Source organism: Melospiza georgiana, chromosome 6, assembly GCF_028018845.1.
Source record: "Melospiza georgiana isolate bMelGeo1 chromosome 6, bMelGeo1.pri, whole genome shotgun sequence".
In the NCBI taxonomy this organism is placed as follows: Eukaryota; Metazoa; Chordata; class Aves; order Passeriformes; family Passerellidae; genus Melospiza; species Melospiza georgiana.
In genome coordinates this window covers 26,189,357-26,213,941 of record NC_080435.1, presented here as the reverse complement: position 1 = coordinate 26,213,941, position 24,585 = coordinate 26,189,357, and the positions used below count along the sequence as shown (strand labels likewise).

The window sequence follows — 24,585 nt, the reverse complement described above, 5'->3', positions numbered from 1 at the left end:
ACTGTAACATCCATTTTGTGAACAAATTGTTGTTTCTTATGTCTTTTTTTCTTTCTTACATGAAAAGTTTTGCATTTTAAATACTGGTACAGGTTTTAGGGCTTCTTGAATTAATACTGCTCTGTTGTGCTTACTTTTCCTCATACTGTCTTAGATTTTTTTTTACTGCCAAAGTCATAGATAACATGGTATTCAAAGCCCCATGTATCATTCTAGGATAATAGTTTTTATTTTTTTGTTTAAGAACTTGTTTGAACTGATTGATTGAATTATTCTTCTGTTTATGTTGGATTAAAAGAAAGTCAAGCACAAATCCTTTTGTGCTTGTTATGTAAAACTCTTGTTTCATGCAGGGCTTTTGTAGATATTAAGATTTATAAATTAATTATACTGGGGAATTATTATTATCTAATTTAACTATGTATTTTGCATTCCAAAATGAATTGTGAAAAGCAAACCTCAAGGGCCTGATTCATTAAAAGTTGTAGTCTTCTTGCATTATATGCTTAGAGCTTGCATCTTCCAAAAGCAAAGTGTGTGCAACTGCAGCCAGAATCACAGAATCACAGAATCACAGAATTTTCAAGACTGGAAGGGACCTATAAGATCATCTAGTCCAGCCGATGTTCTAACTGTTCAACTAGATCATGGCAGCAAGTGCCACATCCAGTCTTTTTTTAAATTCTTCAAGGGATGATGCCTCCACCACCTCACTGGGTAAATGATTCCAGAAGCAGTCAGCTAAACCACGAGGCACATCCTGGTCTCCCCTGCAGAGATGATATTTTAGGGATTTAGTGGAACTAGACCAGTTTTCCACTGACTGGACTCTAAACCCACCCTGGTAACATTCATTACTCATTATGTACCACAGTGCAGAAGAATTTTACAAGAGGAGGGCAAGGCAGGGTGTGAGTGCAGCCTGTTGCTCACTCCAGTGTCATTCCTGGGCAGCAGCAATCCCATCTGAGCCCATCAATTAGGTAGGGTCAAACCAGGTCAGGGCCAGATGGGACCTATCCAAGGAATACCTTAAGCTCCAGCAGGATTTAATGATCCAGTAGGAGATGCTGTCCGCCCAAGCCTCTGCTGAATCTCAGCACGGGACTGCAGCTTGCTGGGCCAAACTTTTATTTTACTACATCAGTGTAAACCACATTGAGCTGAAAGAAATTATTCCAGCTTTACAAACCAGCACAAGTGACAGCAAAACAAACTCCTTTTTGGACAAGATAGGAAATCAAAATCTTAACTATTTGCAGTCATTAAAAATCCCACAACGTTCCTGTTTTAGAGTAGGGGTGTTAACCCAGTTGTCCTGGCCAAATTCCAACCTGGGTAATTACTGTAATCTGCCTGTGTAAATTACCCCTGCCGTTTTAATTGGATATATTCCTTCTCTTGCTGCCTGAAGTGTGATGTAATACCATTGTGTGTTATTAATCAGTTACCAGCTTTCATCCCAGAAGTGACGGGTAGAGAGCCTCATTCCCTCCTGGTTACGAGTGCTCTCTATTACAGCACGAAAATCCCCAACATACACTTGTTTTTAAGTGGCAGACAAGCTGATGTTGCAATCTAAATAATCAGTTTTAAAATGTGGCTATCCCATTTATTTTTGAAGACCATGAAGTCTGCTTGATTATGCAAGCACAGGCAGCTTGCAGCTCTCCAAGTGAACCTGGAGCTGAAGGTGCTTTTTTGCCAGTGCAACTCAGCACCTCAAAAGTGACTGTATTTGACTTTGAATTTGATTTCTGTCATGTTTGAATGTAAAGTTTCTTTGGGAAAAGCTGATCTTTCCACTGTGCAAAGATTCCTAAGCCTACAAAAGGTGAAACTTCCCGTTGGAGTGTACTGGCCTGATGTACCAGATCAGATTTGTCACCAGTGGGAAACTCTGTGGGGGTTGTTGAAACACCTCAAAACCAGCCCTGTTGCAAGGATTGCCTTTCTGAGCTGTCATTCTAAAGGTTTTTCCCTATCTCTCCACCCTCCTGAAAATGTAATCAGCCAAAGAGGATGAGAGGAATGGCCCCACAAAAAACAGATCATTCTAGGGTGAAAAGCAGCAATTGGTAAGAAGGAAGGCGCGTACCATTTTGTGTCACAAAAGAAAAAAAGGTTTTCTCCCTCCAAAAATCCCTGTCACTGTCCCTAAAATTCAGGATCAGCAGGTTCACTGTAATGGTGACTAAGAGCTCCCCAGAAGATTTTGAAGGAAGTGTAAATCTTCAGTAATTTTTCTTAGTTCACCTGTTAGGGTGGGATTTGCCTGCTGTAACTGTTGCTGAGTGGCCAGGCTCCCGTTCTAGTCCTTGGATGGCAATAACATTGCAGAAGGTAATGCACTTTAGCTGGTTTCAGTGCCTCACAGGGCAGAAACAACTGCAGCTCCTTCTGGACTGCACTAACACCAGCAGAGAAATAGCCAGAGACTTTGGAGGGATAAAGCAAGGCAAGAAGAACAATTTCATAGACATAACCTACCTCAACTCCCAGGAATGGACTTTAACAGCCTGACAAAGCTTTTACTTTTAAATTCTCCTTTAGTTTAGCTCCATCTGCTAGTGGATCCAGAAGAGTCTGTCCCCTTGGCAAAGCACAGGCACATCCTGATGTGGTGGCACAGGCATGGCTGAGGCAGGCAGGAGGCAGAGCAGGAGGGGAGCCTGCAGTGCCCCAGCAGGTCTGGAGAACAACAAGGTAGGGACAAAAGCAGCTTCACATGGTGTTGGAGATTGCTAGGAGCCAGAAGCACAGTTCTCCTGTGTCATTTATTTTACACACAGGACTCAGATCCCCTGAATGTTGGTTTTTGGTAGGATTCAGCAGGCTGTGTGAGACTCTCATGGTTTGGCATTTCCAAGCCAGCTCTGCTTACACAAAAAGGGTGGAACAGAGAAATCTGGAAGGGCTAGATCTCCATATTGCTTCAGGAAATCTCCCTTCCATCTTTTCGTGATGGAGGGTCCTTCTTGCTGTGCAAGAGTGTAGAGGGGTCTGGGGAGCTGCGTGAACCTCAGGATTCTGCCACTTCTTAGCACCCAGCTAACATCTCTTTAGCCTGCAGACATCCAAAGGCAGCCAGTAAAACATGCCATGCATAAACCTCCTGTGCACACCTTCCCACCTGGGGCAGGCAGGGCTGAGAGCCAGGGCTGACCTCCAGCTCTTAGCCAGAGAGCTGCTTCCTGTGCTTCTATTGGAAAGCTGCAAGCTTTGTGAAAGGACTGAGTTGGTCCCTGCACTGAGAGATGGGTCCCTGAGCACAGGTGAGCCCAGGGGTCAGAGCTGCTCAGGCAGCGGAGCACAGGGCTGTCCTGCATGCTCACACCCTGCAGGGTGCACAGGGAATGGTGCTGGGCACAGGGAATGGTGCTGGGCACAGGGAATGATGCTGAGCACAGGGAATGTGCTGGGCACAGGGCTTACACCCTGCAGGATGCACAGGGAATGGTGCTGGGCACAGGGAATGGTGCTGAGCACAGGGAATGTGCTGGGCACAGGGAATGGTGCTGGGCACAGGGAATGTGCTGGGCACAGGGAATGGTGCTGGGCACAGGGAATGGTGCTGAGCACAGGGAATGTGCTGAGCACAGGGAATGTGCTGGGCACAGGGAATGGTGCTGGGCACAGGGAATGTGCTGGGCACAGGGAATGGTGCTGGGCACAGGGAATGGTGCTGAGCACAGGGCTGTCCTGCAGGGAGAACAGGGAATGGTGCTGGGCACAGGGAATGGTGCTGAGCACAGGGAATGGTGCTGGGCACAGGGCTGTCCTGCAGGGAGCATAGGGAATGGTGCTGGGCACAGGGCTCACACCCTGCAGGGTGCACAGGGAATGGTGCTGAGCACAGGGAATGGTGCTGGGCACAGGGAATGGTGCTGAGCACAGGGAATGTGCTGGGCACAGGGAATGGTGCTGGGCACAGGGAATGGTGCTGGGCACAGGGAATGATGCTGAGCACAGGGAATGGTGCTGGGCACAGGGCTCACACCCTGCAGGGTGCACAGGGAATGGTGCTGAGCACAGGGTTGCCCTGCAGGATGCACAGGGAATGATGCTGGAGCAGCTCCTGCCCTGCTCCACCTGCTGCTCTCCAGGCTGTGTCCCACAGGGGCTCCTTGCACAGCTCAGGGAAACACACTCAGCAACAATCCCTCTCCTCCAGTATCCACAGCTTTCACACAGGCAGCTGGGGGTTGTTTCTCCCCAGGGCTTTGCTGTTTTTTTTTCTTTATAAACCATTTTCCCCCCCTTTTAATGAATCAGACCCTGGGTGAAAATAATGCATTTGTTTAAAGCTGATATTTAATGTTGAGCAAACTGCTCTTCCTTTGTCTCTTACTATTTTGTTCATATTTTGCTAAGAGTCTGCTATTCTACACAAGCATTTTAATAAACTGTTTGTTGTTGTATCCAGGTAACAAGCATGGTAAGTATTTTGACTAAACCAAGTATTATGTACCTTAGCTGTGCTTGGCAGAATTTTTTGGCTAGCTTTTCCTGTACTTTCAGCCTGTGCTGTTTCTAAAGGAGCTATTCAAAGGAAGAAACTGCTCACCTATAGTACTACTACATACAAGCTTTGGAGGGAGCATATGTGCAAAGTCATATATCATACATAAGAGCATGCACCTCTTGCCAGCATGCTTGCTACTTTGCTTGTAAAATAAAAGCAGAAAAAAAAAACCAACCCAAAACATCCTTGCCTAATACTGCTTGTGTTCCTTCATTCCAAGTGACACACCTAAATATTGGTGGTTATTAATCCAGTACCTCTGGATGAGGAACCCTGCTGTACCAGGTGTAGCAGTCTGTTGTTTGCTCATCTCCCCTGAGCTAAGGCATCCCCCTGGTTAACTGTTGCATTAAGAGGCCATCCCTTTCTGTCCTGTGACCATCCCTGACTGGCAGTGGCTGGACTCCAAGTGCTGCTCTAACACAAGTAGCTGATAACAGCCCACCTTTTCCTAAACTCCTTCCTGTGTGCTGCAAAAAAGCAGGAATTTTATGGCTGGTAGCTCTCTGTGGCAACACTGTAAATCAGTAAAACACCACAACTCAACATTTAAGATGTCATTTACATGCTTGTGACCTAACTTTGGAAATGCTTGTTGTAAAGCTGAATCCAAAATGTCCCTAAGCATGAAGAAAGCTGTCCCTGTTTGCGAGTCAGCCGCAGTTCTGTGTTCTCCGTTTACAGGACAATACAAAAGGCAGACTTCTCTTAGATGGAAATGACAGAGCTCTAATCTCAGTGCTCCCTGTCCTGCAGGCAGAGCTGAGCCTCAGGAGCACGCCCTGCTTAGCCCAGCCTGATTTAAAATCAGAATTTGCCCAGATAAACAACTGGGCAGTAGTTTGCTGTGCCAGAGCTTCCTGTGTGTTGGCAGAGCAGACTGTGAGAATTCAGGTCTACCCTGCATGTCTGAGAGGAGGTTTTGCCTTGAGGTAGTTTGAGTGTTAGCCTCCGTGCTGTATTTTTTTTTTCCTGCATGGTTTGCTATTTTTGCATTTTCTGTGTGGCTTTTTAAGTTTTTAGTTTTGTGCTTGTAGCTGCAGTTATTTAATGCCATTTGTTGTGCCAAACGTTTTAAGACTCCGTGTAATTGTCATATTAAAGGATCAGACAGCAAAGGACAAAGCACTCCAGCACATGGCAGCAATGTCATCAGCTCAGATAGTCTCAGCTACTGCTATTCACAACAAGCTGGGCCTGCCAGGAATTCCCCGTCCTACATTTCCTGGGGCACCTGGGGTAAGTCCCAAAAAAATCCCTGTATTCCCTAACAATGTTCAGTAGAACACTAAGATGGAATGAGTGGATTAATGCTTTGACTTGAGTGTGCAAAAGGAATCTTGCTTGTTCAAAAATACCCCAAGTCCTTCCAACAAAGAGAACAACTGTGGCCCTGTTTGTTTGTTTTTCCTCTTTCAGTTTTGGCCCGGCATGATCCAAACGGGGCAGCCTGGATCCTCGCAAGAGTAAGTCTGAAAATTCCAAAGTGCTTTTTCTCTGTGCAGTGTGAAGGGTGGCTTGTGCACTCTGGGAGATCAGCAAAGCAAGAACTTGCAAATTTTTCCAAAAAGGAGGTGAAGACAGTTTCAGGGAAAGAAAGAGCCTTTATAGTGATGTGAACTCACTTTCAAAAAGTTATAAGGGATCCCAAACCTCAAAACTGAGGCTGAATGCCAGATGGGCACCCTGCTTTGTGTCCTCTGGGAGTCCCAGCAGTGCCAACCCCTGGCTGTAATTCTCACTCCCTCTATTCCCTCTGTGCTGTCTGTCTGTTAAATGTGCTTTGCAAGGAAGAGATATGTTTGTGGGTAAGGTCATCAGGCACCTATTCTCCTATACTGTGTGTCTCTGATGGAATTTCCTGTGCATGGCACAGTGTGTGATTTTTGTGCATCTCTTTTTTGCAGTGTCAAGCCATTCGTTCAGCAGGCCTATCCTATACAGCCATCAGTCACAGCTCCCATCTCAGGTAATCCTCCCATTTATCCTCTGCCTTAAAAATACTTGAATTTTGTACTGAATGTGATTTATTAACTTCTGCCCTGGGCAGAGCCACTGCTCAGGATCTCATGTGTCCTCCAGCCAAAGGAAGCATCAATCCCAGTGTCCTGTTATTATATATATATATATATATATATAGTGTCCTATATTATATCTTAGGGGAAATCATTGTGTTTGGGCTTTTTTTAGGTAGGAAGCACTAATGCATATGCAAGGAGTTGTGATGTGTGATTTCCAGTCAGTGCTCTGTATTGTAGGAATTACTGTAAAAAATGAGTAATAGGATGAATGTTTCCTTTAGAATAGCTCTGTAACAAGAATACACCTTAATTTATTTTAAACTGAGCCTAAAACCCCTCCCAATATCATATACACTTAGCCATAAGTGTAAAACTTCTCTATGTATCAGGTTGTTTATAACTCATCCCCTCCTGGAGGTCCTGCTTTGCCTGGTACCACTTTGATAAGTACCTAATTTTATTCTGAATTTCATTGCTCAAATTGATCAAGCCTTTCCCATGGCTACTTCCCTGCTACTTTTCCCAGGTTCTTTCCATGCCTGACTTCATGAAAGCTCATTATTTCTTTGCAGATGATTTCTCATGTTATGTCTCCCTTGCCAAATGACCCCAATGCTTCTGACTCTGTGTAGCAAGTTTTTGACTCTTACCCAATTCTTTATGATTTTCTAACTTGCTGCTATTTAATGCTTTGAACTAAAGCTATTTTTCTGCATTCATGAGAATGCTCTTTTCTTGACATCCCTAATTTATAACATTATTTTCTAAGACAGGTATTTCCTGTTGTCTTCATTTAGCCATCCATGTTTTCTCTCAGAATTAGGAGCATCAGTATTTCTAAATCAAACAAAACTCGTGCGTGAGTTTTTGCTCCGTTAGAATTCCTGTTCATGTCTAGCCAGTGACTTTTGTAATTCCCTGTTTTGCACAAGCCTCACACCTTCATTGCCTGAATTTGAGGGTTGGGGTCAGGTACCACATTTCCTTTATGGGATATGTTCACACACTGCCTCTGACCTCTCCCCGCTTCTCAGCCTAGTCCAGGATAATCTTTATTCTCATACTTTTGGTGCCTCTCCCCTGCCTTTCTTGTGCCCGTGTGTCTCCAAGATGAGTTTTGCCTGCGAGCTGCTGCCTTTTCCTCTTTCTTTACAGTTTTCTTTCCTTCTTGTCCAATTTTCTACAATGAGGACCAAGAGAGAGCAATTATTCCTTCTCTTGAGGTGAATTAGAGAGGGTGGTTAACATCCCTTCTCTATCTAGATCATGTCATTCTCTCTTTATTATCAATTTGAAACTTTTTTTTTTCTTTTTAGGGTATGATTCAGCTCTCTACAGTAATTACTTATTATTAGCTGTATCATAATGATGCCTAAAAGCTCCAAAAGAAGTCAAGACCCAATGTGCAAATACATAGTAAGAGACAGTCCCTGCCTTGGAGAGCTTGTGCTCTAAATAGGAGAGGGGAATTGAGAGTGGCAGCAGAAACAGGCAAAAAGAGGGGTGATTTACCTGTACCATGTGGCACATTAGGAGCCAGAAATGGAGTCTGTTCTCTTGCCTCCCAAGGCAGGAATGTCTCCTGTGAGCCTTCCAAGGAAGGATGCAGCTGTAGGTCCAGGTGAAGTCTCTATAAATCTCTGTAATCTAATATATAATTTAAACAAAAATTCTACAGTGAGTTACAGCCCCAAGGAAGCAAAGTAGTAGTAGTAGTTTTCTTTCTGCCACTATTAGATTGCTGGACTGCCACCTCTTTTTCTACACATTACCCTGAGTTTTTCCAATTTTAACTCATCCTGAATTAATTACTTGCTAAAATTAATATAAATATCCAAGGGCCCCATGCATAATTCCCAATTATTTTTAATTGAGCAGATATGAGCTGAGGAAGTGTCAGCTTCCTGATGCAGATGTTTCCTGTGTTGCAGGCTTTGAGCCCACATCAGCTCCAGCGCCCTCCGTGCCTGCGTGGCAGGGCCGATCCATCGGTACGACCAAGCTCAGGCTGGTGGAGTTTTCAGCTTTCCTTGAGCAGCAGAGGGACCCTGAATCAGTGAGTATTTATTGCCCTTGTGTCCACTGATCCTCAGCTTTGCTCCTCTACTCCTGATCTCCAGCTTTTCTCCTTTGCTCCCCACCCTCTGGGCACGCCTTCCATCATGTATGGTGGAATACTCCTGTATCTCTGTGTTCACTGCTGCTCTGTGCAGTATTCCTCTCACCCCAGGACTGTGTTTTCCTCTCTTGCCCTCCTTTTCCCCATTTGCAGCAGCCAGGGCCCTCTGTGAAAGCAGGCAGGGTTTGCTCTGGCGCCTGTCTCGCTGCTGACCTAGTTTAGCAGGTGTACCAAATTGCATTGTGTTCTTGGCAAGAATTCAGTGCTTGAACTCTAAGTTAAAGCCTAATCTGTTTCCTAACCAAAACAAAATTAAGGACTTGCCCAGAAAGCGTGCATATTGCATTTTTTTTTAATGAAGTTTTAAATTTTCTTTTAATTTTTAGTCTGTATACTGTAGGGTATATTAAGGGTAGTTTCTGAAGTTGACTGTAATGTGTCATTACTCCAGTAAGCCTTGAACCTTGACATTAATCCCCATATATTTACCAAGAGCTAGGTAGCCTAGCACTGATTCTACTGCATTGCAAATAAATGGAAAGAACTTCTTTCAGCTGGAACCTGAGAAGTTTTTTGAGATAATTTCTGAAAAGCAAATACTGTCCTGAATGGGTGATATGGACAGGCCATTTTTGTTCAGATTCCTGGCAAAATACAGTAGCCTGGAGAAGAGACAAGCTATCGTTTTGCTTTTATAATCCAGCACTGGAAACCATAGCATTAATGGGCTCTGGTGTTATCCAAGGAGTGTTTACCCTGCGCTGTGGGGATTGGAGACATAGCCCAGAAACCTTACAACAGAGGAATGCTGCTGGCAGGGCCAGATCCCTGTGAAAACACACCCTATCTCAGCTGTCCATGCACCCACCACGTGGCAGGGTGCTGCTTTGCTGAGTGGCAGCTTTGCCAGCCTGCATGGGCTTTGAGGGCAGCAAATGTTTGGCAGCAGGTACAGTTCTCTCAGTGCTCACCTGAATTTCCAGGGTTTCCCTGGAATCCCTTTGCCTTCCCATGGTCTCATGGCAGCCCTGCCTCTGGTGGGCTTCACCTCAGAGTGCTCCAGGCCCCTCTGGAGCACCCCGTCCACCCCAGCCCTGAGTCCCTCTGGGCAGAGGTTTGGATTTCTGGGTACCACATCCAGGTCTCCCCAGCAGTCACCCTTATCCATGCACAGATTCTCCAGCCCTTGCTGACCCCATGGAACGTGTCCTGCTGATTTCTGGGCTCTGCCATCCCCAGCCTGCCCCACACCAGCATGTGTGTGTGTGTGTGTGTGTGTGTGTGTGTGTGTGTGTGCACGCTCCAGGTTACTGGGAAAACACGATGTGGCCATGTGACGTTCAGCCTTGCTGTCTGTGTGTGAATGAAATCTTCCTTCTGTGCAGTCTCATTGGCTCTTTTGCCACAGTTATCCCTTTTCTGGAGGTTTCTATAACATAAATCTATATACAAAGCTCCTGTGCTGATGTGGTGGGGTGCCTCTGTATCTGGGTGTTTGTGTCAGAGGGAGCAAACAGGGCTGGGCAGCTGAGACAGTGGAGTTGTGAACAGAAGCATGGTTACCCAGGATGGCCCCACAAGCACTGTGAAGCCTTCTTTGGAGCAAACTGATATTATTTGAAATTCCTGAGGGTGCAGAGGCCCAGTGGGTCTTGTCCCAGCTTGCAAGAAGCCTGCTGAGAAATGCACCCTTCAAATGCATTTATGCAGGAGGGTTTACAGGACAAGCAGGAGCATCAAACTACCCAGACTTGTTTTAAAAAAAGCAGTTACTTGTGTGCTGTAACACTGCAAAAATGAGACTCTAGGCAAAGTCAATTCCCAGTTTAGCTCATCAAGGTGGGGCAGGGCTCTGCATGGGGATAGCCTGCAGCATCCATGGGCACCCAAAGGATGAGCCCCTGTGGCACTGAGTGAGCATCACTGCCTGGGAAAGGGCAGTCAGCAGCAGGAGAAGGGTTCCTTACACTGAATTCAGTAAATGTGGTTATTTGGCATTGAAAGGGCATTGGGAAGAGCCCCCAGGGCAGTGTGGGCAGCTCCCAGGGTGTTTGCTGGAGAGGCTCTGGTGTGCAGGGGCAGCTCTGTGCTGCTGCCAGCCTGCCCTGTCTCCAGTGCTCAGAGCTCTCCAACAAGCACCAAGAGCTCTCCTTGGAGGTGAGAGCAACCCCAGCCTCCTGTGGTGCCACTGCAGAAATGTGAATTCCTCCTGCAGCTTTACACACCTTTCTTTGTGGGGCTGTTTTACTGCAGGTACAGTTTGCACAGCAGAGGAAAAATGGAGGTTTATTACTTTTCACGTGGAATCAGCGAGGCAGGTGACCTGAGTGTGTTTCCACACTGTGCTCCATGAAGTCCTGCAGGCATGTGCTGTGATTGCAGCATCTCCTTTGTGCCTCTGCTGGCCTCAGAAATGAATGTGTTTGTGTGCTGCTACAGGAGACACGTGAGGGAGTTCTCCTCTATCTTCTGAAAAAGGACACTTAGAGATTCATTGCATTGCTGACTTCTCACAGAAAATTACATACATTAGCATCTTCATCAAATGTGCTTCCAACATTTCATTAAACAAAGGTGACCCTTCCTCCCTCTCTCCCCCAACCCAAAATCAGGCCAGAAAGTCTCATAGCACTAGAGGCAAATAGACCAATTCCACCTCAAACTGTAGCCTGGAAGTTTATTGAACTTCTGTTGTTCATTTTATTTGGTTTATTAGGATCAGGACTTGATCCTGGCAGACCCCTTGCAGTCCCTATTCCTGGCCAGAAATGAGAAATTTGGGTTTGTCAGCTGTGGTGGCTCCCACAGCCTGCAGTGGGGCTGTGCATGGGCACGAAGGTCCAACCACAGGGAATAATTCCTGGTGGGAGTGGGGCCTGCAGCATTTCTGTGGCTCTTCCAATGGCAAATGCTGTTTAAAAGCTTTCTAATAAGCTCAATGCCAGGCACTTTCAGAGGTTAGTTTAGATTGGGTATTCTGAAGGGTTGGAAATCAGCTCCATAGAGTCCTCTCACTTGTGGACAGCTGTTAATCTGTTGATCTTTTTCCTTGTTTAGACACAAAATTATTCCATTTGCAAAAGAGAAAAATATAGAAAGGAAACAATAAGGACCCCTCACTGTAACTCTGCATGGCAGAAGATAGTCTGGGAAACACAAGATGGCAAAATATTGGAACACTGACTCTGCAGTGAGGATGGGTAAAATTGCTCCACCTTTTCCATGAAAATCAATGCTGTTTACAAATGTCAAGCTGTATTTTGTTTTTGTGGCATTTTGTGCTTAAGTACAATTCCTAAATGGTGCATAGGAGTTTCCCTTGCAGGCCCAAGCAGCAGCATTTCAGCCACCTTTGATTATTCCCTGTCCTGTATAACTCTGTTCTCAGCAGATGGAGCAGTTCTTGTGCCCATCTGTTGCTTCCAAGACAGGTTTTCCTTAATGGAGGCTTTCCATTTTTATTCCAGTGGTTCTGTGAAAGTTCAGGACAAATGCTTAAACCTAGCAATCCCATGTTTCCTAACAAATATAAACTGAGCATGCAGGCAAGTTAGAAAGGATCTAAGCAACTGACTGCTACACAAGTAGATATAAAATTCAAAGACTATAACTGAAATGAAAATAATTCAAAATCTTTATATCTATATATATATACATATGCACACATAGTCAAGCTTGATTTTCAATCAGAGAAAAAAGCCCTATCACCACCCAACAAAAAAAGCCCTTTCTTCTTTTTTGAGGCTTCTTGCTCTTGCTGTCACATTTATTTAAATTGTGAGCACTTCAGACAACTTTATATTTAAAATATCTATATAGGGCTATACAGAACATGGCTGATGGACATTTTCAGTATATGTCCACCCATCCAAACTGATGGTGTTAGGTCCAAATTTCAAAATGTATTTTAAAAAGTGGTGAAGAAATAAAACATTCTTTATGTTTTAATTCAGGTTTTATTGTTGTTGTAAAAAGACTTTGTGAGCCCGGGGAGAATTGTGCCTGAGAACCAGAAAGGGAAAGCAATTGCTCAAGGGCCATAAAAACAGCCTGCCATCATTAGCCAAATGCAGTAAAACTCACCAAAGTTAATCAAACCACCTAAGTGATGAAAAATAAATGAGATCTTTTCAAAAGAAGCCCTCCATCCTTGAACAATATCCATTGTTGCAAGGATTGTTTATCCTTTCTGTACTCCCTGTGAACAGTAGAAAAAGCAGTCCAGCATTTCAGTCACAAGGAAGTCCTTGGTTTAGTGTCTTTGTGATGTGAAAGGACAAGAAAGCAAACTCACATTAGGATGAATGTCTCAAGAGCTGCAGACTCTGCACTGGAGGTCATTTTAATCTGGAATCAGAAAGTTTTGCTGAGCACAAGGCTCATTTATTTTGCCGTGCTGGAGAGCTGCTCGTTGGCCGTGGGATGCAAGTGTTCATCTCTGTGAAATGCTCATTTTTGGGTCTCCATAGCTAGAAGTCCCAAGAAAGCACTTTGAAGAGGTCCAGTGTTGACACATGGCACAGTTGTGAAGCTGTGGCATGGCAGGAGATTTCCCATCCAGCAGGATTCCTGGGGCACCCCATGGATGCCTGTTGGAATGCCAGGGCAGCCTCCCCAGCCCGGCTGTGGCAGGACATGGGCTCTCCAGGGAGGGTCCTGGGGCCAGGGCGGGGTCAGGGGTGCTGGGAGCCCAGCACCATTCATCCCCAAAGCCAGCCCTCAGCTGGAAAGGCTGCTGGCACCTGGCTCTGCTTCCCTGCTGCCTCCATGGGCCTCTCCTCCTTTCCAGGGAGATCTCCCAGCAAAACTGGAACTGCAGGGGACACGTGGGGTGGGCTGTGGCTGTGAATTCCCCACTCTGCCTGCCCCCAGCAGCTGTCCTGGCTCGCCCCAAGGGCTTTGCAGCTGCCTGTGCCTCTGCCCTGCATGTCCCCAACTCGTCCTACAGCTTCCCCTGCACCCACCCCAAAACTGGCTCCCACCAGTTGGGCAATATCCCCTGCTCTGCTCTGCTCTGCTCTGCTCTGCAGAGAGCAGATAATGACATGCTCACGTGCTCATTTGTTCCTCTGCTGCATTCAGGGGAGATGTAGATGGCCCTTCTCTGATAAGCAACTATTCAGTAGTTTGTTTTCTTCTGCTGTTGAAATGCGTGGCCCCGTGCCCTGCTCGCTGTGCACTGTCTAACCTCCCTTCCAAATGGAATTAATAATTCCCTCCATTTGCATTTCACAGATGTGCTAGTGCAGTCTTTTTGGATGAAGGAGCATTATTACTCACAATTGACAAACCAAGAAGTTCAGGTGCAAAAGAATGAATGGGCCACTGATTTTGAGGGTCCCCTTTGATTTGTCATGAGCTTGATTTTGCAGAATACTTAACATTATTGAGAGCTTCCTATAGTCAGGCATAATTTTCCCATCTGAGCACTCAGCACTTCTGGAACTGGGGCTGCAGGGTCTTAAATCAGGCAGGCCAGAGCTGAAAGATGCATCTTCCCTATTGCAGAAAAGCTGATGGAAACGTTGTGTAAGCACCTTGCCCAAGCAGGCAGTCCCAATTTCACACTGGGAAGTGCTGGGCAACATTGAGGTGTCAGGGAACTGCCTTCCCTCATCACCTACCTCTCCACTTCTGCAACCATAAAGTCACCCAAAAACCCCTTTTACTTCACATTTCTGATTCAATCCCTGAGCAGGTCCAGGCAGGAGTCTGAATGCAGGGAGGTGCATGAAAAACCAGGTTGCCCATGCAGCTGTGTGGTAGCATACATCACAGAAAGTTCAGTTAACATTTCACAGGAATGTGTTAAAAACCTTAACAACAGGACTTGGTACAAACTCCAGTTACAGCATTAAAATGTCATGTTTATAACTCCCAATCTGCTTCAGTGGAGGACAACAGCAGCAGGAATTAAATATTCAGTTACTAGTGTGTTTTGGTAGAAATAAGAAAACTTGTTGGCAGACCAAGTGATTTTCTTACATCAGCAGGAAATTAAAGCGTTTCAGATTTATGAGATACAGCAGCAGAGCAGAGGCTGGGCAGGGTTTGGGTTAGAGCTGCACACAGGCTGCTGATACCCCAGTGCCTGGCTCCCCCCAGGAGCACAGTCCCTGCCAGGGCAGGTGTGCCAGTGGGATTTGGAAGCATTAAAGCACCCTTGCACTCAGCTGCTGTGCCCATGAGCAAGGTCATCCCCACAGAAACAGCTGCCCCCTGCCTTCCTCCCTGCTCAGCATCTACATCACCCTGTGCATGGGGAGCCATTCACCCACCCATGTGCTGATCTGTGTGCTTGTGCCAGGATATAAGGGCAAAACTGGTGAGGAGCTTTTGCAAGTACACGTGCTGGCTGATAGAGCAGGTGTAGGTGGTTTGTCTTTGTTCTGCACCAGCTTAAATGCTTGCATCCCCTGCCATTGGCAATTTGTCTCGGTTCTTTTAAATTCCTAAGTGGATTATAATTTTTCTCGTGGTATTATTTGACAACAGTCATATTTCATGGCTTTACTGCATTCTTTGGATAGTTGGAATTTTTCTAAGGGAAGGAGCTCAGCTTTAAGAGGCGGCCATCTCCAGGGCATGTCGTGTAATGCAGACACAGGAGACAGAGCTGCAAATGTTCTTCCTATTCTTGTGTACTTAGAAAATATGGGATTTGACTTGTGCTGGTTTATGGCATCTAAAGCACATTATTGCCCCTATGCCAGATGCAAATCCTTTAAATGCTACGGTGTGAGTAAATTCCTCAGCAACTAATGCACTTCAATGACTCTGGAATACTCAGTCTAAATCAACAGTGAATTATCAATATAACGAGGATGTTTTTAAGCTTTTCAGACACTAATGGGCTCAAAAATATAGGCAGAAAACTTTGCTCCTTTGCCTTTATCCATGCCTCAGTTGCTGTCGTGTTTGTCTAAAAGCAATAGGGATCATTTCAGTACCCATTTACCCAGCTCCAGTACTGCGTTATCATTTGTTAGTTTGCAGAAATATGCCGTGTCTAATTAGCTTAGTAATGATTGTACTTAGCATAGGAATTGCAGCAACATAAGGAGAAAATAATCACACATTGCAATATCAAAATAAACATTTCTGTCCTAAGAATGTTGTCAGGTGATGTCATACCATCTGTCCTACTGTACCCGCTCAGAAATTTTGCTGCAGCAGCATCTGGTGCTTTGGCGAGCTCTGCAGACAACTGTGGCAGCTTTGCAGCTGCCTCCAACTCTGCTTTTATATTTAAAGAGTATTAAGACTTCATGCTCCATGCCCCTATAAATGTGTTTGCTTTTACTGAAGTTTGGATCCTGAGCAATTTGTATATTTGCCTGGCTTGCAGAATAAGGCACAGTGTGTGAATTGTCTTGGGGGTTTGCAGTGGCCAAACGGTAAAATGCAGCTCTCCCTTCCCCCTTGCCTCCCCAGCCATCTTTGGGCTGGGAGAGAGACACCCTTTTGGGGAGGAGGACAATTTACAGGACAATCTGAGCCCTTGATTCTGTTTCCATAAAAATGTGGTTATTTATACAACCTGGAACAACTCCAGCAGAGAAGACTGAGAGGAAACAATCCCCAGGGTTTTTTTGCTTGTGGAAATGCCTTAATGAGATGTTATGTTTTCCTTTTTCCTTCTACAAAATTTAGAAAGAAATACAACCCTGCGAGAAAACTCAGGCTGTATCTCGTTTTTGGCCCCATACCCAGATGAGTGTTCTCTGGTTTTAAATTCAGATTTCACTGTGCTAGATGATTTTTAATAGATTTCAATTTCATTTCCTAAGTGCAGAAATCCAGCCAGTCCATTTCCTTTTCCCCAGAGTTTTGGACATCTGCTAGGGAAGACTTTGCTCGCACCGAAGGAAGGCTCTGAGTGGTTGCCCAATTCATTTAGATTTGTCACTTCAATTTGTTCATTCAGCAGGTACATTGTAAACAAAATAGCTTAAATGAGGTTTGCTTTGGGGCTTTAAATATTTTATTTGTGCCTAGCTTTTGGGAATTGCCCCTTATGTACAGCATCTGTTCAGTGTGACAGGGTTCTCTAGTGTTCATTGACTGCATGTCAGTTTTCCCTTAACTGAGTTAGCAAAATATTTTGTGATCTGCGTGGGGAAAGCCCCAGTGTTTAAACCTGCCATTCTGGAGCTCCTTCACTCTGCTCTGGTGGCCCTGGGAGATGCTGACTGACTGCTGGAGGGTCTTTCCTGGTGTTCATCCTTCCAGTTTCGTTTTGGGTGCTGAAAGGTTCTCTTGGGGGAATGGCAGCCCCTAAAAGATCATGTTGTGCTCCTTTGGGGTGGACTTCACTGGGCCAAGGCTGTCCCCCAGGCAGGAGAGGCACTGCCAAGGTGATTGCTGTGGTTATAGTGAGGTGTGATGGGATGAAGTTAAGAAATGGGAAATTGAGGCCGAATGTGTTTTGGCAGGGATGGTCCTCTACAGAGCTGGCTCCCGAGGGAAGGGGGGAAAAGTTGGGCTCTTGAATATTACATGGGTTGAAATACACGAGGACAATGTCTGTAGGAACAGCAGTGCAGAGAAACTGGCCTTCTTGTCATCCTGCAGTCAAAAGGAAATTCCCTCCATCTCTTTTCAGTTGAGATAGAGGTTTGCAATGTGCAGGAGCGGGCTCTGTGGCACCAGCAGAAATTCAGGCTCTGAGGACACAGGCCATTAAAACTCACTGTTTAAAGGAGCAAAAATAAACTTTCCTCCTGAGCAATTCATCTTTTTATGCTCAGTGAAGGGCTCTTTATCACCGTGCTGCCGCTGGGCCTTGCAGTGTAAATGACCCCCTTGCAGAGGCTTTGGAGCTTGCAGAGGGGACACAGGGGTTTTTATTGATGTTGACCCTTGTTCACAAGGGTGTGTGCCACAATCAGTGAAGCTGTTCCTGCCAACCATGCTGCAAAAATCCCAGTGCCAGGAGGGAGTGATGCAGTCCATGGGAGCACAGCTCTGTTCCTCTGGCTGATTTCCCTGTTTCTCCCCTGCAGTACAACAAACACCTCTTCGTGCACATCGGACATGCCAACCATTCTTACAGCGACCCCTTGCTGGAGTCGGTGGACATCCGCCAGATCTACGACAAATTCCCCGAGAAGAAGGGCGGCCTGAAGGAGCTCTTTGGGAAGGGGCCGCAGAACGCTTTCTTCCTCGTCAAATTCTGGGTGAGTCCGCTGGGAAAAACGCCAAGCGCTTGTTTTGTAAAGTTTTAATAGTAATAAAATGGTTATAAAAATAGTAATACAATTAGGGTAATAATAATTTGGACAATTTGAATTAGGACAATATGAGACAAGAGAGACAAAGAGTTATAGATGGTCCAGGTACCTTTTCTGGGCACAATAAGCCCAAAAAAGGACCCACATTAACAGAGGATTAACCCTTAAAAGCAGCAGCCTGTTGCATATTCATACACTTCATACACAATGCATAAATTCCATTCAAACACAGGATTCTGTCTGGGCAGTGTCAGCTTCTTCCTCTGAATCCTCACAGCATCTTCGAGGCAGGAAGAAGTTAATTTCCTCTGATAATGGAGCAATAAATTCTTTTTCTCTGAAAGATTCAGGTGTCCTGTGGCTGCTATCTCACTGCAAGTCCTTTCTTTAAAAAAAGTATCTTCCATAGCACAGTTTCTATTTTAACATTTTTTATAACCTAAAACTATATTTAACACACTACTTAAGAGCCTTAATACAGCATTACTTCCTAACACAACACATATAATATTCATTTCAATATTTGCAAAAAGCCAATCATAAAATACATGCATTTTTCACATAAGGCGTGGAGGGAAGGACCCTGCTGCCCAGCAGGGCTGTGGGAGGTGTTTCCCCCTCTGTTACCATGCAGAGCTGTTTTCCCTTCCCTGGCACAGAGCTGGCAGCTCCCAGCAGCCAGGGCAGATGTGCCCCAGCTGTGCCTGGCCCTGCACTGCTGGGCAGCAGCCAGCAGGTACCCAGAGCCCGTTTGGAGATGGGAACTGCCATCTAGTGGTCCATGGAGGCTGCTTTGGGTATTTCTGAGGTGCAGCTGCTGCCAGGTGCAGGGTGTGAGGGTCATCCCTGCCATCAGCCCCTGCTTGTGCAGAGGCATCCAAGCTGAGGCAGCTCTGAGCCTGGGAGGCTCTCAGAGCTGCTTTCTTGAAGCACATCTGCTTTCTCCTTGCCTTTTTGTTAGTCAGGCACAGGATTCTGCTCCATAGCTTGTCATGTTCAGAGCAAGGGTGAAAGAATAATTGGAATGGAGAGCTGGGATGCTGCATATTGATCGAGTAGTGATGAATTTCATTGATAAGCCAGGTTTTTCTTATTGTATTTGCAAATGATCATGTTAGTGACATAGTCATAAAATAATTTAGGCTGGAAAAGGTCCCAGATCATTGAGTTCAACCATCAGCCAAGTCCACCACTAAACTACTAAAAGGTTCATCCAAAAGGATCAGCAAATCTGCAGGCTGAGCCTCATGCTTATACTAAAGCTTTTTATGCTCACTAATTTGTTGGGGTATTTTTTGTGGCATGCTCATTTTCCTAGCAGCAGTTAGCATCTAAGCATTTACATTTTTTCTTGTAGAACTTCACTAAAAGGGGCATATTTAGGGTTTAATTACAGGGTGGACAGGTTGAGGCTGAAACCAGAAGAGGTTGATCTGGAACCACTGCTTATGATCGTATTTCCTTGAGCTTATCTATGGGATTTGAAATACTCTACACCTCATAAATGCCCCAGACTTCATATCTTTCCAAGAGCTTCTGTGGCACCAGATTTAGGAGTGGAAACTGGAATTAGGGAAACTCTTTTTTTACTCAAATCTGGATGTAGAAGGACTAAGCCACTGAGCAGAAGCTGTGTTGGACTGCAGAAGAAACCCATTGAGAAATTCACAGGGCTTAAAACTGGGCCTGTGAGCTGTAGACCGAGTGTTTAAGGGCTGGCTGAGCAAAGAGGCCAGAAAGAGCAAAGAACAGAGCAGAGGGAGCTGAAACACAGTGATACCCGTGGTCTGGAACAGGCAGGTGAGAATGTGGGGTCAAAAAGAGGGAGGCAGTGGGAAGAGGGAGCATTTGGGATAAGGAAACACAGGGACGAAGAACAGCAAAGAAAGTTTCTGGGAGGTGAGAAAAGGAAAAACATAACAGCAGGAGAAATCTGGCTGCAGTGGAGCAGAGCTGGGAGTTAAGGGTCTTTGACCATTAAATACATTTCCTTGAGAAATTTGGCTTGAGCTGAGGCCATCATTTCACCAGTCCACTCTATGTAATAAATATTTGCAGAGCACACTGGCAAAAATGAATGTCACTTCACATGCCTGTTCTCATTTCCCACAGAGGATGATAAGCCTCAGACTTTATACTAGATGTGGATGCAGCAGAGATTTATGATATGGTAACTGAGGAATTGTATGTTCTGCTTTTTCTCCACGTGGAAATTGATTTTTCAGGCACACTGAATGCTCAAAGGTGTACCTAAAGCCAGTAGAGACCTTCTTTGGGTCATTGGGGTGTGTGGTGCTCTCCTGACTTTGGAAATCCCAGTGCCAGCCTTCTGTGCTCTGTCTGCTCCCAGCAGTGCTCCCCTTGAACACTCCTGTCCCAGCCCCACATCTGTGACACGTCTGGGGGGCTGACACCCCCCCTTCTCCCCAAGTGCTCACTGACACATCAGACTCAGGCTGCTGTGAGGCCTCGAGGTGATGCTGTGAAATAAACCTCTGTGGAATGTGCCATTCTGTGCTCAGCACGGGTCCTGAGGAGCTCAGGAAGCAGCACAGGGAACAGCAGAGACAAAGAAAGGTTGTGAGGATGTTCCCAGGGTGGCTGTGCAGCTGTGTAGCTAAAGCCTGTGACATGACACAGTTCAGCAGTCAGGATGTGCAGGCAACTTCAATCCAACATTTCCTAACCTCACCGTGCCTTCCAACATAATGGCCTTTTAACACAATTTTGTGCTGTATTATCTTAGAGATTAAAAAACATACAGTGCTAACATCCTTCTGAGTTATACATTAAAAACGTGGTGAGAACATTTTCCTGAGCCATGATCTTAAAATAAACCAGTGGATTTTCTCTCTCATCAAGTGAGTGAGGCAGAGAGAAGGTGCCTGGGGTGGTGTTTGAGTGTTGCAAGAGTCACAAGGAATGCTCTTCTAGGAAAAACTTCACACCAGTGGCCCCCAGTCCTAAACATGTGTAGGAATATGTCCAGGAAAACCAGAAGATAGCTAGTAATGAGAATTAGATCCTAAGCTGTCAGCTCACTGTCCTTTATTACTCTCACCCCAACAGGGCATTTCTTCAGGAAAAAAGGATGCTGTTCCCTTTTTTGTGGGGAGTGTTAAAAAACTCTTTTAACCAGTCATAATATTACCAGGAAAAAGCTGGCACAGGTTGCTGACAGTGGTTTTTGACCCTATAAGTAATCTCAAATATATTCATATGGAGAGAGATTAATTTTGGCTGAATTAAGTATCTGGTTCTGAATTAGTATCTACTCTCTCATCATCTGCTACTCCTCCTACTCTGTAAGTTCATCTCCTCCCTGCTTCAGTTCATGATGTGTGGTTATTGCCTAGTCCCAATACTCTGTCTCACCATTTATTTCCCATTTCCCATCCTTTGTGCTGTCTCCCTCCCTCATTCCCATGTAGCCATCAATCATTTGCTCAGCACTGTAAGCTGCTGCATCCCAGGTGATCGTGGCACCCCTTGTTTGGGTGGGCAAAAGAGGAAGGTGAATTTTGGTTGGGCACATAATTACAGGTGTGAAAGCACTCTGAGGAGAGTCAGTGAACAAAAGGCAGGGTCTGAGTGAAAGAAGTCAAAGCAAACCAGAGAAGGGGAGCTGGAGAGTGAGAAGGTTGAAAGTGAAGGTGAGGATTGGATGCCAGGAGGAATGGTGACCCTGCAAATGGATTTAAGGGGAGTCAGCATGCCACTGGAGGCAGCACAAAGGGTGTTTTGTTATACATTAATCGTGCTGTGGAATTGGAATAGGGGAAGCAGGAAGACCACAGATGAGTACTTGTGCTGAGGAGGACTAAGGCAGAAAGCAGCTGAGCTCTGGTAGCTGGAAAGAAAACTCCTCTGGCTCTTTCCCCTTTAGTTCTGCTTCAGGCTGCTCACCAGCACAGCTTTTCCTGCTGTCCTGATTTCAGTAATAAGGTTTGACTGCAAAAAAGGTGGGAGGGAAAGGTCTGAGATCCTGGAAGAAGACATCTGCCAGTTGTGGATTTGACCTACCCAGGCAGCACTGGGATGGAGTACAAAGCAAAGTTTGCTTTGCTTTGCAGAGCTTTATTGGTTAGTGCAGATTGTATCTCATGGGAAACACAGCCTGATGCTGGGAATGGATGAGCTCCTGGCCCTGGTGACACATCTGGATGTCACACTTTTGGGTCTCTTTCTACATAGCAGTGCAGGAGGTACAAAAGGAAGAGACTCCTCCTCCTACACCACCTCAAACAACCTGCAGTGCAATGCCCTGGTCCTTGCCTTGCTCCTGGAATGCAGTGACTTTCTTCCTCTGCTTTATCCCAGAGAGCCACTGGAACCCCAGAGTTCAGGGCAATTGCCACAGAGACAGATTTTTACACTAATGAGGGAGTTTCACTTGGCGTGCTGTAAATAAGGAGCAATGTCCTGATGGTGTGGCACAGGAAGTTTGTGTGACAGGAGTATGAGACTGGAGATTACTGGGTTATAGAATTAAAACAAAAATAAAGGTGGCTGAACAAATGTAAAAGCTGTCCTAGAACACTGATGCAGAATTCAGAGAAGGCTGAAGAGTATCTGTGGAGGAAACCCTTCCCTGGGCGCAGGTTAATTGCACAATCCTGCTTCTCTCACCTTAGGGGACTAGGCCCAATCTGTGCAAAACAACCAGGAATGATTTGTGCCATCTAACCTTAATCTGAGTGTGGTCAATGTTCCTGGTGGTCAGTTTGTATTTAAACTGCTTTTGTGACTTGGGAATAGCCCCAGAGTTTTCTGCTCTTTGAAGTTCCAGTCAGCCTGTCTAAAAGCTCAGTCAGCACAGGGTGCCTGTGCTGGTTTCTTTTATTGGTTCTATCCATGTTCATATTAGTGCTAGCCCCACTGATTGCTCACTACTATCCCTAAATTCTCTAATTGTAAGCAATACACTTAGGCCTCCTAGACTAAATTGTGCTGCTGTAACTTTGTTATCTCTCTCTCAGGTTTTGCCTCAACCCCAAGTGCAAATTTTGAGGCAAATTTTGCATGACTTTTCCATGTAACCTGCAGCATTGTGCAGTGGGTCCTGCCTCCACAGGGATCCTCAGTGCTGGTGTAAGCACACCTTGCAATAAAGTGCTGCTGGGATTTTGTGTCTCTCACTCTGCCAAATGCTCTGTGCCAGCCTGAACTCTGATTTCTGCAGCTACAGGGGCAGGTTTGGGAAGCAAATGTGTCTGAAAGGAGAATGGTTGTTCTCTCATTGGTGACATAGGAAAAAAACTGATAAATTAATGTTGGCCTGTCAGGCTTTCTATGGATCTCATCCACTGACTTAATTTTGTGTTTGCAGTAGCTTGAACTATTCTTCTAACTGAGGAAAGCTTAGCCAGAGCTCACTGCAACTCTGAAACCAAGACCCAAACTCATCTGAAGATGCGTGGATGATATTAATTGATGTTTAAAATGAATGCCTCTATTTGCAGGAATCTGCAATGCAAACTAGGAGTTTTAGAAAGTAATGCATATTATAATTAGGGCAAGCTTTTAAAGATGCTTTGAAGTCCTAAACATTTTTGAAATTCAAATGTGGGATGGAAATAAAGGAATCTACACAATAAAGAGGCATTAAATTATGTCTCCCAAAATTTCACTGTTTTATAGATGTAAATATATGCCATAATTAGTGGTAAGTAACATGAGGAGGATAGTTAAGTTTATTCCTATTCTTATTCAAAACAGCTGTGCCATGAAAAATAATGCTCCTTCTCTTTGTGATACACTGGAACAAACAATTTACCCATGTAATCAGTGTTCAGAAATGGCTTGTGCCTGTGGTCTCCTCCCACCCCCTCTGAATTTATCCCCATGTGCCTCCAGCCATCTTAAAAGGTGCAGAGATTCTTTGTGCCCTTCATTCACACACACAATCAGGGCTCTTTTTCTCTTTTCTTTTCTTTTCTTTTTTTCTTTTCTTTTCTTTTCTTTTCTTTTCTTTTCTTTTCTTTTCTTTTCTTTTCTTTTCTTTTCTTTTCTTTTCTTTTCTTTTCTTCTTTCTTTCTTTTCTTTCTTTCTCTTTCTTTCTTTCTTTCTTTCTTTCTTTCTTTCTTTCTTTCTTTCTTTCTTTCTTTCTTTCTTTCTTTCTTTCTTTCTTTCTTTCTTTCTTTCTTTCTTTCTTTCTTTCCTTCCTTCTTTCTTTCTTTCTTTCTTTCTCTTTTTGCTCTTTCTTTCTCTCTTTCTCTCTTTCTTTCTTTCTTTCTTTCTTTCTTTCTTTCTTTCTTTCTTTCTTTCTTTCTTTCTTTCTTTCTTTCTTTCTTTCTTTCTTTCTTTCTTTCTTTCCTTCTTTCTTTCTTTCTTTTCTTCTTTCTTTCTTTCTTTCTCTTTTTGCTCTTTCTTTCTCTCTTTCTTTCTTGCTTGCTTTCTTTCTTTCCTTTTCTTTCTCTCTTCTTTTCTTTCCTTTCTTTCTTGTAATTTATATTGCATAATCCAGAATCTGGGACTTCCCTCCACACACACACACACAGCATGACTGCCAAATGATCTGCACTCACAACTGGGGCCTGTAACAAGAATGGCTCCAAGGCCAGCATGCAAATGCATGCAAAACAAACGAGATATGGAAGAAAGCAGCCCTGGCACAGGGAGGAGGACCCCGAGCAGGGTGGCAGCGGAAAGGGCAGGGTCAGAGCAGCTCAGTTTGTCCATCACAAA

General features: G+C 44.9%; 1 protein-coding gene across 2 annotated transcripts in view; it reads left to right on the top strand.

Moving 5' to 3' along the window:
- The window catches only part of TEAD1 (TEA domain transcription factor 1), a 100,851-nt gene that overhangs the window by 63,610 nt on the left and 12,656 nt on the right, over window positions 1-24,585 (top strand). The window contains exons 1-6 of one of the 2 annotated variants that reach the window (XM_058025806.1): window positions 4,082-4,438; window positions 5,630-5,764; window positions 5,945-5,991; window positions 6,433-6,494; window positions 8,478-8,602; window positions 17,671-17,844. In XM_058025806.1, the coding sequence (XP_057881789.1) occupies window positions 4,436-4,438; window positions 5,630-5,764; window positions 5,945-5,991; window positions 6,433-6,494; window positions 8,478-8,602; window positions 17,671-17,844 (546 nt within the window). In that variant the 5' untranslated portion in view covers window positions 4,082-4,435. Of the gene's footprint in view, window positions 1-4,081; window positions 4,439-5,629; window positions 5,765-5,944; window positions 5,992-6,432; window positions 6,495-8,477; window positions 8,603-17,670; window positions 17,845-24,585 lie in introns of those variants that run through there. The other variant, XM_058025807.1, reaches the window with a different exon arrangement.